This window comes from Cuculus canorus, chromosome 25 (genome assembly GCF_017976375.1).
Source record: "Cuculus canorus isolate bCucCan1 chromosome 25, bCucCan1.pri, whole genome shotgun sequence".
Classification (NCBI taxonomy): Eukaryota; Metazoa; Chordata; class Aves; order Cuculiformes; family Cuculidae; genus Cuculus; species Cuculus canorus.
In genome coordinates, this window is record NC_071425.1 from 1,964,110 (window position 1) to 1,980,889 (window position 16,780).

The 16,780-nt window shown below is 47.3% G+C and overlaps 1 protein-coding gene across 5 annotated transcripts in view; it reads left to right on the forward strand.

Moving 5' to 3' along the window:
* CDK12 (cyclin dependent kinase 12) overlaps positions 1–16,780 on the forward strand; it is a 30,175-nt gene that overhangs the window by 2,843 nt on the left and 10,552 nt on the right. For all 5 annotated transcript variants that reach the window (XM_009556686.2, XM_009556687.2, XM_054088064.1 and 2 more), the window contains exons 2-9: positions 4,392–5,270; positions 9,035–9,211; positions 11,055–11,194; positions 11,760–11,930; positions 12,727–12,916; positions 13,798–13,854; positions 14,371–14,472; positions 16,299–16,376. In XM_009556686.2, the coding sequence (XP_009554981.2) occupies positions 4,392–5,270; positions 9,035–9,211; positions 11,055–11,194; positions 11,760–11,930; positions 12,727–12,916; positions 13,798–13,854; positions 14,371–14,472; positions 16,299–16,376 (1,794 nt within the window). The remainder of the gene's footprint in view (positions 1–4,391; positions 5,271–9,034; positions 9,212–11,054; positions 11,195–11,759; positions 11,931–12,726; positions 12,917–13,797; positions 13,855–14,370; positions 14,473–16,298; positions 16,377–16,780) is intronic.

Below are 16,780 nucleotides of genomic sequence, written 5' to 3' on the forward strand. Positions count from 1 at the left end.
GAGTTCTGTAGATGTCTGGTTGCTTCTGACTTGAGAAATCAAGCCTTATCTTTTCCTGATCTTAATTACAGGAGCTGCTTCAAAACACTTTGTGCTGCTTCCCTGAACTTACAAACCCACGTAAGGAACTTTTTAAGGGCATCTCTGAGTCACTGACAAAATGCTGGACCCCAAACCAAAAGAGAATCCAAAGCTTATTCGCTGTTTACGCTCAGCTTGTACTGAATTCTTTGAATCTCTGATTTCCATTGATTAACCACTACTTTTCTCTCTTCTCTGGGCAGATAACTGTGCCGTACAGCACAAAAAACATGGATTATGCCTTCAGGAAACATCCTCCTGAAGTCATTTTAGTAAAGGGACAGAGGGAATTCCATGTGTTTTCCATGTTTTAGGCCAATCACAAGTTGTAATTCGCTGTTGGTTTTGTTCCGCTGAGCCTGCAGCCTGCGTGGTGCGGCAGTGGCTGTCAGTTTGTGGTCGAGGTCAGCCCCGGGGCTGGCAGGGGCTGCGTTGGCTGCTTAGGAGCCGAAGGAGTGGATGGGCTGAGCTTCCCCTGCCACGTTCCCTCACGCCAGCAGTGATTGATCTGCCGATGAATGTGGAATTGAAGGCAGCTGGCTTTGTACCTGAGCAGCTCGCGAGCCACTGTCTGATCTCTTCTGGTGGCTCCTGCAGAGGGGCCGGAGCAGTTTGGGAGAGAAAACATCTTTAATTGGTACACTCATTTAGGTAATGAACATCCTAAACTCTGAGAAGGAGGTAACACAGGTTTTTCTGGGACACTGAACTATTTCCACTGACTGACAGTGTGGGTAGGTTGGGGTTTCAGTGCATTCTTGTGTTTTCTCTAATCGCTACGTCTCAAACAGAGCATTAGGAATCTGAATCTTTGTGCAGTGCTGATTGGAGACAATACAGAACTTTTGCATTTCAAATGGCTGCGCAAAAACACTCGCTCTCAATTTGTGAGGAAATGAGGTTGATTTGATCAGTAGGGAAAATACCAGATGTGGCTTTGCCATTCCGTGTAGCAACTGCTGTTGCTGCAGCTAAAACTGGAACAAGAAATTCCAGAGCCTTCAGCTTGCCGCAGGTGGGCCGTGCTCTGTACTAAGTATAGCAGCCGGTTACCAGCGTCCGCACGTGCCGTAGTAGTGGCCACTTGCACACAGATCCTTGCCATGGCAAAACGTCGTCGGGCATTTGGAAACAGAAATGCTGGCCTTCGCTTTGAGCCTGTTTCATGCGGAGTTGGAGCACGGGGCACACTGTCAGGCTTTCCAGGTACGCGTTTCTACTTCACACTGTTGTGGCTTGGAGCGGGTACAGTCTTCTAACATCTGTAGATGTTCAAGGAGTTTGTGTAGTGGATAATGTGGAAGTTTGTAGGCATAAGGCTGCCAACTGATTTGGGGTCACCATTGCCAATGGCTGTTAGCCATGGGCATTTTCAACGTGAGGAGGTCGGGAGTGTTCTAGCATTCCCTCCTCCAAAGACCATTCTCGCCTCCTGATTGTATCAGTTAAATTAAAGCAATAATGCTTTTTTATTTGAACTATTATCTCTGACTTATTTATGTTGATTGGCAGTGGTCATGTTTAGTATCTCCTGTTTCGAGTTCCCAGTGCTAGAGAGACCACAAGGTGTGTTTTAACACTGGAAAAGAGCTGCGTGTGAGGCCGAATCACCCCTGCTTGTATCTATAATCTATAATCTATAATCTTGGTGAAGTGATGTGGCTGTCGTGTTGCTTTCACACACGCTCAGGGAGAAAGGGATAGAAGCACTGACTGGCTGCAGGCAGAGCCACACAGAGGTTCTTATGAAGGACACAAAGAGTATCTTTAAACAGTAAAATCTGCCTCTGCATCCGCTGTCTTATTGTATCTTTTTGGGGTGTCTCGCAGTGATAAAAGCAAGCGTTGCTGTGGGAGATGGCTCCTCAGCGAGTGCTGCAGCGGTGGTGAGGCCACTGGTGGTCTGATGCCACAGGATAAGGTTTGGTCTAGAGGGGGCTGGCACTGGTTGCATTGGTGTAGCTGGGAAACCGGACAAGCTTGTGGATGCCGTGCCTTTTTCAGGTCTCACAAAGAAACTGTAAAGCTGGAAAATGGGCTTAGAAACAACAGCTCTTTGTGTAATAACTATAGGTAATTATCATTAGAGGACTGGAGAGAAAGAAGATGATTGCTGGGACAGAGTAAGCAGGTTTAGTCGTCAGGGAGAAGTGTATGTGTTTGGTGGAAGGTCATGGAGCCGTTCCAGCCCTGGTCAGGTTGGAGGAGCTGGTTCTGCGATGCAGCTCCTTCTGCAGCGACCCTTTCATGAGGGAATCCTACTGGGAGCAGCAAACTCTGCGTGCCCTGCATTACCTTTCCTTTGCTTGTGTGTGCAGGTGTCTTTGGTGGCTGCGTTTCTAACATACACTCCTAAAAATAAAGTGAAAATGCATTTTTGGAGAAGTTTACCTTATATCAGATCTTGTTGAGGATGTTGCTCTGCAGACAGCTTGGAATAAGCGCTGGGGAGGAATCATGGGCAAAGATGGTAGACAGGGAGCGGGGAAGTGAGCTTCACAGCATCTTAAGCAATCTGTCCTGAAAGAATTGCAGTAGGGAATGCTAACCCCAAAACTATTTGTGGTTGCAGTAAACTACATCCTACCCGATTCCTTAGCAATGTTTTCCTTAGTCTGCACATGTCTTGGAGTGTAGTGAAAGCATAATGGCTTCAGCTCCCGGCAACTTTGCTCTGGCATGCGGCAGGTGAACTGCTGCCCAAGTGGTGAACAGTGTCCGAGACTGTTACTTGCCTAGGCAGAAACCTTGGAAAAAGAGATGATCCCAAGGCAGCATTGCCATTACAGAGCAGTGCAGTGAGGAGGAAAATAGTGGAGTGACTTCAGATGACAGGTTTTTATCTCCTTCTGGTTGTACATTTATTGTGCAAGTCTAAAGGTAAGGGCTGCCTGCAGTCGTCGTGTTCTTTGACACCATCAGCACGAGGTTTGGAGTTGAGCTGAGGAGCAAGAAGGAAGCATGCTCATGCTTGGAGCAGGAAGGGAAGAGGATTATGGTGAACTCCACACCACTGTGCAGGGAGAGTCTTCACCTCCCACATGGTCACAGCTTTGTCTGGCCTTGAGGTGCCAGTAGTGTCCAGGGAGGAACTTTGCATTAGTCTCTCTTGGTTCTGTGGTTTGTTTTCCAAATATCTGTTGTCTCGGGATAGTTTTGTGTAGCACTTAAACCAGTCGTTGAAGACGTTTCCAGTGTGGTTGTAAGCAAGCCAGCACCTCTGGTATTCGAAGCTGGATGCTACTGGGTGTTCTTTGTAACCACTGTGGAACCATGTTGTGAGATAATTCTGTGTTTTCGGAGCTCGAGGTGTTTTCAGTAATAAAATAGAATAGAAGAGATCTTTGGGTGTAGTTTTGATTGTAGCATTGATAGTGTCTGACCTCAGAACTCTTTCTTTTCGTGTTGGCTCACCCCATTTCTAACCCCATCAGAGCCTGCCACATGTGCAGTTAAAGTGTGCTGTCTTGTGGCCCGCAGCATCCTCGTTCCTCCTGAAGCAGAGGAAACAGCTCTATCTCGTCAGTTACTTTAGACACTGGAAGTACCAGTTTCCACTTCCACTTTATTTTTTATCTTGTTTCTGCACTGCTCTCCAGCGAGCTGGTGGTTTCTGCCGTCTCCTGGCCAGGCTCGTCGTGTGTGCCTTGATGGTGTGAGGGGTCTCCTGCCTCGCTGGTAGTGCAGTGTGGATTTTCAGCGTGGTTTATTTCTGCATATACACCTAATTTAGAGCCCAATGATTACATAGGAAGATAAGACCCTCTGGATGTACGTCTAACAGAATTAACATTCCTGAGGGTTTTTTTTCCTTCTCCTGAGTCACAATATGCAAATTAGAGCCCCAATGATGGTAGAAGAACCAGGGGGAAAAATTAGCTTGGAGTGTGATGTTTCCTGAGGCACCATTCCCATGGGGACAGTCATATTTTATCCGTTGTTTCCTTCAAAGTTGTACATAATTACTGCGAAAGATTCCTAAACTGTCAGCTCATCTCAACTGAAGTCTCCCATTCAGCGTGTACGTCTGTGATCTCGTCTTTACTGATCTCAGTCCTTCATTTCTGTCCTAACGGTGTGATTGCGAGGGTGTTCCTGGTGTTGGGAGGCCAGATGATGCCCTGAAACTTGCAGTGCTTTAGTCAATAAACTCCTTTTTGTATCAGTCTCTCCCGGCAGGTGTTGACTCTCTGAATTTAATTGACACATATTGGCCTCGCGTTATCTTCCAAGAGAGCTCTTGATATTGGTGAGTAGCTCAGAGGTTGTGGTGCTTCATTTCATTTATCTCCTCCCTGTTCTCTCTGCAGGAAGTCTGTGAAGTCCCGAAGCCGAAGTCCTGGCTATTCCAGACACTCATCATCTCACAGTAAAAAGCAGAGATCTGGCTCACGCAGTCGTCATTCCAGTATATCGCCGACCAGGCTGCCGCTCAACTCCAGTCTGGGGGCTGAACTCAGGAAGAAGAAGGAGCGAGCGGCAGCGGCAGCGGCTGCGGCCAAAGTGGATGGAAAGGAGGCAAAGGGCTCACCTGTTTTCCTGTCTAGGAAGGAGAACAGCCTAGCTGAGCTTAAGGAGTCTGGAACAGAGTCGAAAAAGGTCATCAAAACTGTTAAATCTGAAAAATCATCTTCAGATACGGAATTAGTTAGTTTACTGCATGCAAATGCAGAGACTAAAACCCCTGCAGAGACAAAAACCAAGGCAGAGGAGAACTCCGAGAGGAAGCATCCTGTTCCAGTTAGAGATTCAAAACAGTTGGGAACAAAAGACTCGAAGCCTATAGCAGCGGCAGAGGATCTCCTCTCTCCAAAAGAGACAGACACTGTGGAGAAGGAGGTCCCACCCCCGCTACCCTCAATAAAATCACCTCCTCCGCCTCTGCCGACAACCACACCACCACCTCCAACTCCACCGCTGCCACCTTTGCCTCCATCACCTGCTGTTCCGCCTTTGCCGCCATCCCAACCGACTCCCGTTCAGGTCCCTACGTCAGCCCCGACGTCTTTGCCATCTTCCTCCCACACAAGGACGTCTACTTTATCCTCTCAGGTGAACTCTCAGTCCTCTGTCCCAGTCGCTACAAAACCACAAGTGTCTGTGACGGCTGCTATCCCACACCTGAAAACTTCAACGTTGCCTCCGCTTCCGCTCCCCCCTATTTTAGTTGGGGAAGATGACTTGGATAGGTAAGGTCATGCGAGAGCGTCTTGTTTGCATTTAAAAGCAAAGCGCTTAGAGAAAGATTTTCTTGGTTAGCGTGGCAGTGGGTGGCTTGTTCTGCAGGGTCCGCTGAAGATGGTGCCACTGGGATAAATGCACGATTGTGCCTGATTTGGGCCTTGTCAGGTTTGTGTGGAGTGTTTTATGATCCTCTGCAGGTAGTCGCATCTTATATCACCGAGCAAGCGGTTTGGCAGCTGTTTGTATGCTGGTCCATAAAGGTTCTGTTGGTATTATTACAGTAATGAAGAGTGGATCTGGAATTCTGCGCCCCTTTGCGTTGCAGCCACTTGCACAGGCTTTTTTTGTTTAATTCCTCCAAAACCTATACTTGAGGAACAGGAAGGAGTTCATTGATTCCAATGGAAGAACACACAAACCAAAGCTGTTTCTATTCAATAGTGACTGAACGCACTGGCCGTGCCCACATGTAAAATTCGTATTGGTTTAACTTAAGTATCGTCTTAATTATTGAATAATTAATACAATCCTTATTGCTTAAGAAGCAGATATTGTTTGTTTGAAAATGAAAGCATTGAAGGTGTGCCCGCTTCAGCTTTCTGTTTCCTATCGTTTCTAATCCAACCATGAAGTCTCTCGTCTGTCCTGTCGCTGTAGCTCTCGCTGTTCTGGGTCTCGCCTGGTGATGGACTTGGCTTCTGCTTGTCTGACAAACCTTATTGTGGAGGTTTTTGGATGGGGGAAAGAAAACAGAGCAGAATATCCAAAATGGGGTTGGAGAAACAGAAAAACAAATGTGTTTTCCCCTTTCATAGCTGAAAGTGTGGTGTAGGGCTCATAACTTGAGGTTTCTCTGCTTAGCCTGGAGTCCCAAACAACTCCTGCGTTGCTCTGAACATCGCTGATGATGTATGAGGTATCCTGTTGGTTAGTGAAGCTGTTTTTTAGTGAGTGGCGTTTTACACGGTAGTTATGACTTGATATAATTACTGTGTTCATTTAAAATATGGAGTATGTTAAATATTCTGATTAATTTAATTGATTTTTATGGTTTGTCCTGGTATCAATGTGAATTAGGATAACGTCACCGCGATCAATGTGAAAGGCTCGTGCTTGTTTGTGTGGCCCTCCTGAAGCTGTGTGATTTTGTTGGTCAACAAATACCTGTTGGGTTGAACTGAATCGGTGATGAGCAGGAGCTGTGATCAGATCGCGGGGTTTTTCCAACTCAAATGCCAGTCTAAGTGAGGTTTTGCTGATGTGCTCCCAGATTTCCAAACACAGAAGTTGGAAAGACCGTAGTTCACACCCAGAACTCTGCTTTTACCACCCAGGAGTGGCTTAGTTCTGTAGAAGTGTGTTTAATCTCTGCCATCGCTCTCAACGTAGGAGTGTGGGGACAACGCAGCCGGTCACTAAGTGCAGTGACTGGAATTACTGTGACTTTTTAGCAATAAAAGGGCAGGAAATCCCATTTGCTTTTGCCACCAGACTCAGCAGTTACGTAAGCACTGACTGTACAGGAGCTCGCTCTTCATCAGCTGCCTTCATAGTTATGCACAGAACTTTTGTTAGGTAGACTTTTGCTCTCCTGAGAGAAGCCTCCGGCTCCAAGACAGTGGTAAGCACAGGAGTTGGGAGTGTGTAGTGAGGTGTCCACGTACAAAACACCTCAGTGAATTAGAGACCCTTTAACCTGTCCTGATGCTTGCTGAGCTCCCAAGAGTTGTTGTCTGTCTGTAATTCTTTCAGACTCCACAGCAGTCAGGTGTGCCCGGGTCAGATGCTCAGAAGCGAGCAGGACCAGCTCTGTCTGCGTTCGGTGTTGCGCTCGGAGGTTGCTGAGGTTCCAGAAGCCCTGGTTACCTGCTTACAGCACTGACATAGTTAAAAGTGCCCTGACAAGTCACATTCCTGCTGTTTTAGGGGATAGAAAGAAGGGAGGTAGCTCCCAGGAGTCTTTGTTACGCAGTTGGTGTTTGCTTGGTCGGTTTTATGCTTGAGCAACTCTAAAGGGTCTCCTTGGCTTTCTCACTTGAAAAGAAATGCCTGGTGAGATGTCTGAGTGTGAGGTTATGGTAACCCTCCAGTAGCACTTGTGTTGATAGGGGAATGGGTAAACTACCCACCCGTGGGTAACTAATCACAGGTAACGGTGTCTCAGTGAGGAAATGGAAATGGTTTGATGAAAGGGAGAGAGGGGTCTTGCAGGTTCAGCCTGCAAACACCCCTTCTCCAGAAACTCTGACTAAGAAGTTGGGTTTTGGTGTCTGTTTGGGAAAAAGCTGAAGCTTTTTGAAGCATCAGAGGGCCCAAGCTTAGCATTTACTGTTAGATGTGTAAATACTATCGGGAACAAATTAATTGCCAATCAAAAGTGGATTAAACACGGTCAGATAAACAACTGCTTTTTGTTACTGTGAATGTTCCATCTCTAAGAACCGGACATAGATCAGTGCTTTAGATACGCCTGTGAAAGCCGTAAAAAAAAAGCAAAGCTGAGCTGTGTGCTCTGCTGGAACCGAGCTGCTCGCCTCCCACACACGGTAGAGGCACTGGCTGTCCTGGTCCTGCACTGGAGAGCCTTTTCGGAGGCTGAGCACTGTCTCTGCCGCGATGAAGGATCTGGCTGGCTATCGTTCTGCACATTAAGGGTTTGCAGTTAATGAGGGGCGAGCTTCGGCCCGTACAGCACTCCTGCTTCTGGTATTCCTAGGGAATGTCCTGTCTGTAATCATGCCCACCAGGGAATGCCCTCTCTGGAGGTGAGGCTGGCCAGACCTGACATTGCTCCCGCAGCTGCCTGGTGACTTTAGTGATGGGATAGGATCATTTCCACATCTTCTGCAGGAAATGGTAGAGCTCAGTGCCAGAACAATGCAATTCATCTTCCTTGTTCCTTCACAAGAGATTTTTCCTGCAGATTAGGTAGTGTCTAATATAAAATTTGGGAAAATGACCTACTTCCAGCAGTTCCTTAATGCAAAGTTCTCAGTGCTGGAGCGTTAGACCTGGTGATGCTGGCAAACAGCAGACCTGCTGCTGCCGGCCCTGAAGACAAACCTTGGAAGGAGGTTGTTCCTATCTCTTAATCTTTACTCTTTTTCCTGGTGAAGTGGAGATTTGCATGGAGAAGAATTCCTGACTGTTCAGACCTGGGAATTCTCCAGGCTGCACAGATGAGAGAGAAAAAGAGGTTCTGCTTATGAGACTCTGGCCAGTCCAAATCAACTTCTGATGCCATGGGTCGTTGGGTTTTGTTTAAAAAAGGTCAGCTTTTGGTTTCTCGGTGATTTTCGCAAGTTTGAGCTCCATTTCAGTCCTTGTGAAGAAGTTAAAAGTTACTTACATAGCGAGGTTTAATTCTGAGTTTGTATTTATAGTGGTCCTTAAAGAGTCATGCATATAATTTCATTATGATAAATAAATGAAATACAGGAAGTGAGGGTTGGGAAGTGAGTGCTGGTCGATACTCTGACCTGTCTGACAGGAAGCGCAGAATAAACACTTATCTGCAAATAGAGCAAATTCTGCCTGCAGAGAGCTCTGTGTGTGTTTGAAGACAGTGGTTCCAAGCTAACACTCTTCTATCCTGATGTGTTATTGCTGTGAAAATTAAGACTAGTGTTTTATGCTGCTTTTGGCACTGTAATTTGGGGTCCTAACTTGACACTGTCAACAGAGAGCTGTTGTCCTACAGTAGATTGTTTTGTCTGTTAACTGGCTGTGAAGTCTGACTTTTGTATTGTATTAACTTTCCGGAGTTTAGTCCAAAAGAGATTCTTCCTCCAAAACCTGTGAAGAAAGATAGAGAGCAGAGACCACGACACTTACTCACGGACCTCCCGCTCCCTCCAGAGCTCCCTGGAGGGGACCCATCTCCTCCTGACTCCCCGGAACCAAAGGCAGCCACACCACCTCAGCAACCCTTCAAAAAGAGACCAAAGTAAGGCTCGTTTTCTTTTTTCCATCTCTTTCGAGTTCTTAGGTTTTATGTTTCCTCACGTGGTTGTCAGTCCAGGCTTCCACAGCGTGAAGTCTTGTTGTGCACTCCTAGAAGAGCTGACTGCGTGCCCTGTGCTCTGTGTGGGGATGGTGCTGTTGAAGGTGCAGTCGTTCTGAAATGGAATCTGTCTGCTGCTTTCCCAGCTCTTAGCAGCCTCTCCACCATTTACCGGATGGGGAGGACACTTAACATGCACTTATTTAGAAATCTAGCGAAGCTTTATTCAGCTGTATTGAAATGAAATTCTTTTGTCTCCAGACTCGTTTGAGTGCTGTCTTCATTGGGGGAAGTGAAATGTGGACAAAAAAGAGTTCATATTTCTGTTTCTTAGTCATGGTCTATTAACTGCTTCCTGTGGGTTGTCTCGTATTTGGACCACTTGCAGCTGAAGGCCATTTTCACTGTCTCTTTGGGAAAGAAGAGGAGGTTGTGTCAGTTGTGCACCAAATGGAGACTGCGGCTCAGGCGTTGTCCTGACGCTCTGACAGATTCTGCTCACTGCCCCCTTGACCCTTTCAGTGGCAGAAATTGCTGGAGGGTGTCGTATTCCACCTCCAGCCACATCTACCCTGAAAGTGCCCCCATCTCTTCATTCAGCCTGCAGGCCAAAGAAACCTCCGGAGGAGTATCCCCATGTAGCAGCCTTCAAGTACCTAACGGGGGCTACGGGAAAGCTGGGGAGGGACTCTTGATCAGGGAGGGCAGGGATAGGATGAGGGGGACATTTTTCAGCTGAAAGAGGGGAGATTGAGATGAGATCTTAGGGAGAAATGTTTTCCTGTGAGTGTGGGAAGGCCCTGGCCCAGGTTGCCCAGAGCAGTGGTGGCTGCCCCATCCCTGGAGGGGTTCAAGGCCAGGTTGGATGGGGCTTGGAGCAACCGGATCCAGTGGGAGGTGTCCCTGCCCATGATAATGGAGCTGGAACTGGATGGGCTTTGAGGTCCCTTCCAACCCAAACCATTCTGTGATTCTATATGAGGCTTATGGTGCTTCTAAGAATTGGTTATTCTAAATAGGAGATGTACAGCTTTTCTTCATGTGCAATAGAAGCATCAGTCCTCTCGCATGGTGTGCACCGCTTCCCCGATAACAAAACCTGTGCAGTTGTCAAGGAAGCTCCCTTGGAGTTTTGTACGCAGAGTGCTCACTGCAAATAAAAATCCACTGTTTAGTGTTTCTGTGAAAGACACTAAACTCTGATTTTTGTCCTGCTGTAGCTTAATGCTTTGGTATTTTTAGATAAAGATACTGGTTTGGCTCTCCTTCGAGCTTCTCTCGGTTAAAAGCGTGTAATGAGATCTGTGTGAAAATCTGCATAGCTGACTATGTGCCCCAGGCAGGCTGTAGCAAAATGCTTCTGCCGCCTCAATGTCTCTGGAAACGAGGTGGCATAATCCGCATTTTGCTTGCCTTCCCTGCTCTTTGCACTACTTATTTCCCCGGGAGCAGTGATGTATTCCTCATTAGCTGCATGCAGCTGATAAATGCACAACTGGAGTGAAAAGATCTGATAGCAAAAGCATCCTGGCTGAAGTGTTTCGGTATCTGAAGGAAATAGAAGGATAATATTCCTGTACAGCAGTGCCCGTATCCGGAGTAGTTGAGATGAGATAGCATAATTCATTAAACTCTACTGAACACTCTGCTGCTGGCAGTGTAAAGACGAGGTGTCTGACCTTTTGAGGAACAAAACAGGCTTAAAACGGTTGAGTGAGTGTTTGTTTGTGGGACACTGGGCAAGGAGTAGCACTCGGGTGTCTAACGGCCCCTCTCCCTCTTTCAGAATCTGTTGTCCTCGGTATGGGGAAAGGAGACAGACGGAAAGTGACTGGGGGAAGCGTTGCGTGGACAAGTTTGATATTATTGGGATTATTGGAGAAGGGACATATGGGCAGGTGTACAAAGCCAAGGACAAGGATACAGGTAAGGATGCCAAGTGGCTTCAGATGGACTCTGCTTCTTTAAGCACTTCCACAGGAACAAGGCCTTAAACCCCATCCCAGCAATGGTGGTGCCATCTAATTATGAGTGCTGGAAGAGCTGAAATGGCTTCAGCTCTGGGAGGAACATTTACATCAGGTGTTGTCTAAAGGGGCAAAAGAAGCCCTGCTAGCTGCGAGGTGGTGCCCTTTCTGCTGTGAAATCCTGTGCCCTGTGTCTACGACAGCCATAGATGCTGGCTGAACCCTTGCTTTTTAAATGTGCCTTTGTCAGACTTTATCGCAGCAGAGCTTGTGAAGGGGCCTGGGGTGGTTTCCAGGGTGGGTTTAAGTTCACCTGTATGACATTCCTCTGAGGTAGATCAGGAGGAGTTCTTGGTGTGATAACTTCTGACAGAGCGAGGTAACAAAACTCAGCAGGGTGATGGCTAAAGCCGCCTCTGCTCATTCTCAGTGTGCTCAGAGCTGCTTTCAACTTCCCCTCGGAAACCCACAGAGTTGTCGGCAGTGATGTGTGGGGAGGCTTTGACGCTGGCTTGTTCCGGCAGGTGAACTGGTAGCTCTCAAGAAGGTGCGGCTAGACAATGAAAAGGAAGGCTTCCCCATCACGGCCATCCGCGAGATCAAAATCCTTCGGCAACTCATCCACCGCAGTGTTGTTAACATGAAGGAAATCGTCACGGACAAACAAGATGCACTGGATTTCAAGAAGGACAAAGGTAGTGTTGTGGTAGGGTGTGGTTTCGATCAGCCAAAGAGGTGATGCAACGCCAGTCATTTATTCTTAATGTAAAACTAAAAATCTAAATCCTGGTGTAGATTTTCTTTCTTGCATTCCTCCTTGATGCACAGTTCCAGCAAGTCTGGCGTCAGGATTTGGCCTTACATCAAAGGAGAGATTCCAGTTCAAAGGAGTTGTCGCACTGCAGAGCAGAGGCAGACACGGGCTTAAAGCAATGCGTTGCATTTGTTCCTTAGAGTCAGGAAAGAGCTGTCTTAGGAAAAAGCCTTTCCAGGGTCAGTCGGCACTGAACAGACTCACTGATAGCATGGAAGACCTTCTGTCCTCTGCCCCTGTGGAAGAAAGGTGTTATAGCAGCCCACTGGCTTTTGTTTGGGGCCTTCTTTTCCATGAGAGGAGGGAAGAATGCTAACATCAGCTCAGGCCGTGCGTAGCAGTGGTCTGTTAAACAGACTGGCGTGAAAGAAAAAACAGACTGAATGAGTCAGTGTGATAAGGATTTCACAGGGGTTTGTTTAGGGGGCATATTTTGATCTCGGATGTTCAGCTCAATGTCAGAGGGGCTGCTTAGGTTTTTGGCTCTATTCTCCCCTTGAGGAAAAGTCTTGTAGGATGCCCAGGAAGCCTGAAATATCTGCATTAAAGAAATCACCAGCAGAATACGCTCAACAGTGCACAGAAAAGATATTTCAGCAGTTGAATCTACTTTCGTTCTTTCTTTTCCTTGGTCTCTCCTCTCTTGTCTTACATCACTTCTCTCCTTGTTATGCCAGGTGCCTTTTACCTTGTGTTTGAGTACATGGACCATGACCTAATGGGGCTGCTAGAATCCGGCTTGGTACACTTCTCAGAGGACCATATCAAGTCTTTCATGAAACAGTTAATGGAGGGGCTGGATTACTGTCACAAGAAGAATTTCCTCCATCGAGATATTAAGTGCTCCAACATCTTATTGAACAACAGGTAACCTGGGAGTGGGTACGGCTCTGTCCGAGCTCTTCCTTTCACTCTCCCTGGCTTCAGCTGAGCCCACACAGTTGTCTTCATTGTGAGGAGGTGTTGCTTCATGGTAGGAATACAGCCCTGCTCATTTCCCCCAGTGGTGTGACGGGGTGTGGTGATTAAGCACTGTTTTTCCTGGGTGCTGCTGCTAGGTGAGAACACAGCTCCTGCTGGAAGGGTAACCAGCCCTAAAAATCTTCTTAACTTACTTGTCCCTCCATGTGAGGCCCTCTGCTCGCCGGTTTGCAGCTCCTTACAGCTAACTTTCTTTCCTGTTGACTTGAAGTAAATGGATCTCTGTGTACACTTGGTCTCCATGGCATTTTGGCAAAAGTAGTGTTTACTGAAAGTGCTTGAATGCAGAGAAAACCGCTGAGGGTTAAGGTAGGGAGCAGCAGTTCTCCGTGAATGCTATTCTCTGGATAGCAGTGTTTGGCAGTAGTGTAGTTCGTCACAGAATACATGACAATTATCCATTTGCTGTTAATTCTCAAGTCTTTATCTGGATACCCATAAGAAAACTTGGAGCCTGTGAGAACAATACTGCGCATAATTGCATCCACATATCTGCCTATCCGTCTAAAAAATTCCTCGGAGACACTGGTCTGTTGGGAAGGGTTCATGATAGAGATAAAACTGAATATTCATTTCTTTTTTCTCCTCGTTCATTTGAAGCATCGAGTAGGGACTGAAAAATTAAGACTGGCATATCCAGAAGTAATCATGGCAAACATCGCTTCGTTAGGGCTTTCTGCTACGTGAGGGGATTTCCTTACCTCTCACTGCTCGCAGCGTGTGAGCCCGGCTGTGATTCCAACAAGTGATTGTTCTCTGTCTTTCAGTGGGCAAATCAAACTTGCAGATTTTGGACTCGCCCGACTCTACAGTTCAGAGGAGAGGTGAGGCACGGCGTGGTGGAGGAAGGGGAACGGGCTTCCACGGGTGGGATGAGCTCCTTCTTGATGTCCATGTAGTCCCTTCACTTGGAAGTCCTGGCGTTGCCTAATAAATGATTTCCAGTGTGGCGTGAGTGGTATAAAGCAGCTCCAGCAGTCAGAAAAAAAAAGGTTGTTAATCACCTTTCCTTAGACAAAACAGCTGATAAAGAGCCAAAACACCTTCTCTGCTTGCCACGAACTATGTTTTGCCCTGAGGTTGGTCACTACTGAGTCACAGCAGCCTGCTTCTGACCGTCTCAGGTCAGGATTTGTGTCTTGACACTGACACTACAACTTCGAGTCTTGTGCACACAGATAGAGGTGTAAAATCTGGGATAGCTCATCAGCTTTATTTAACTTGAGTGGTTGCTGTGGAAATCTGGATACTGGAAAGTTTCTCCTTACATACCCGACTCTGCAGTTTGGAAGGGTTTTGTGGTTCTTGTCATCCGTTTATATTTGTACTTTGCTTTCCAGCCGTCCATACACGAATAAAGTCATTACGTTATGGTATCGACCTCCAGAATTGCTGCTAGGTGAGGAGCGCTACACGCCAGCCATAGATGTGTGGAGCTGTGGGTAAGTGCCTGGTTCACGTCTTCTCCCCTGTTTGGGCTCATGTCAGCACATGAGCAGAACAGCTGGAATGGAAAGAGGTCTTTGTTTCCTGCTAATCTCTGCAATTGTACTTGTTCCAGCTGGGCAAGGAGTGTTGTGATAGGGTAAGAATACTTCGAAAGTCTGTGCTTTGAGGAAATAGGTGTGTGTCACCTATCTAAAGCCAGACTATCTAGGAAAAACAACTGGTGTTGACATGTGGGAGAATAAGATATCTCTTCTCACTATTTAAAAACTAAATCAAGCAGCCTTTGATTGTGCTCGCAGCCCAGAAAGCCAACCGTATCCTCGGCTGCATCCAAAGCAGTGAGACCAGCAGACTAAGGGAGAAGGGATTCTGCCCCTCTGCTTTGCTCTGCTGAGGCCTCACCTGGAGCCCTGAGTCCAGTTCTGGAGTCCTCAGCACAGGAAGGACATGGAGCTGTTGGAGCGAGGCCAGAGGAGGCCACGGAGATGATCCGAGGGCCGGAGCATCTCCTGTACGAAGACAGGCTGAGAGAGTTGGAGTTGTTCAGCCTGAAAAAGAGAAAGCTGCAGGGAGACCTTAGAGCAGCTTCCAGGACTGAAAGGGGCTCCAGGAACGCTGGGGAGGGGCTCTAGGTCAGAGAGGGCAGGGATAGGATGAAGGGAACACTTTTCAGCTGAAAGAGGGGAGATTGAGATGAGATCTTGGGAAGAAATGTTTTGCTGTGAGGGTGGGGAGGCCCTGGCCCAGGTTGCCCAGAGCAGTTGGGGCTGCCCCATCCCTGGAGGGGTTCAAGGCCAGGTTGGATGGGGCTTGGAGCCCCTGATCCAGTGGGAGGTGTCCCCATGGTAACGGGGTTGGAACTAGCTGGGCTTTGAGGTCCCTTTCAACCAACCCATTCCACAATATCATGATTCCAGTGATGTACAATGAGATCAGAAGGGGTGAGAAGCTTCCTGTGTGCTGGTCATAGCCTAAGGAGCCTCGTGAACAGGACAGGTCTGGGCAGTTCTGCCACACAGATGGAACATTTTCCAAGTGATTCAGATTCAGTCTTGAGGATCCAGCATTCGGAAGTGGGACTAGATCTCCCAAACGCACTTACCAGTGTGTGATCTTTACAGATAAACTTTCAGCAAAGCTTACTACGCAAGCAACAAGGGATTGTGAAAGTCAGACATTGCTAATTACTTCTGGAAACTCCCACTGTGAGGTCCAGTTGCTGTTTGGTGCCCTGTGCCAACGTGGTCCAGACAGGTGCCTCTGTCGGGCTACCGCTATATTCGGCACTGATTGTCGTTCCTCTCTTCAGGGGAGATGTTAAGGACTGAATGAGTCAGAGCTGTCCCTTCCATCCTTTTCTTCTTTCCCTTCCAGCTGTACAAATGTTGTGTAGTCACACAAACATTGTGCATACAGGGCTGTATCCTGTGCTTGACGGTGACAAACAGTGAGCTGCCGGCAGCTGAGGGCAGTTTGGGCCAGCAGATCTCCCCCAGTAAAGCTGAATAGAGAAATGGGCTGAACGGAGAGGAAAATGAGATGCCTGGCTGTTTTTCTTGTCACGCTATTGACACATTCTCCTTTTCCTGCAAAGAGTTAAAGCCTGTGACGTGTTCTCTGTCTCGCTAGTGAATGTTATTTCCCAGCTGCCTGGGACGGGTGACTCTGTACACGTAGGTTAGTTTGTCAGTTCTCAACTACAAGCCCTGATGCAAATAACTCTCCTCAGGCAAACAGGCTCCTGAACAGAAACGCTGCAGTGTTCAAACGATCATCCCAAGGGTTTGCTATCGTGACCTCTTGCTTTTCCTCTTTCCAGCTGTATCCTTGGGGAACTGTTTACAAAGAAGCCTATTTTTCAAGCCAATCTGGAACTGGCTCAGCTTGAATTAATCAGGTAAAGCGTTGCACATGCATGCCTATGAGAAGAGGTGCTGCAGAAACTGCTCATGCACACGGTCTCTCTGTTATAAGAGCCCTTTCTCTCTAATCTGCCTGCAAAATAGGACCCGCAAACGGCTGTAACTGCAGATGTGAATAGTTAAGCATCCCTGGGTCCATGCCTACCATTAAGTGTGTGACTGCTAATGTATGCGCCCTCAGTAAACTTTGCTGTTAGCAGAGTGTGAAAATCATGAATCTAAATTACATCTCGCACTGAAAATTCATTGTGTTGGGTGGTTTATGTCCTTGATGTAAGCATTTTTCCTCTTCCTGGTGCCTCTTTTTTAACCTGAGTGTTGTCTGATCTTTGAAGTGTGCCCAGCCCTAGGTTACTGGTACGCTAAGTTGTTTAGAAAG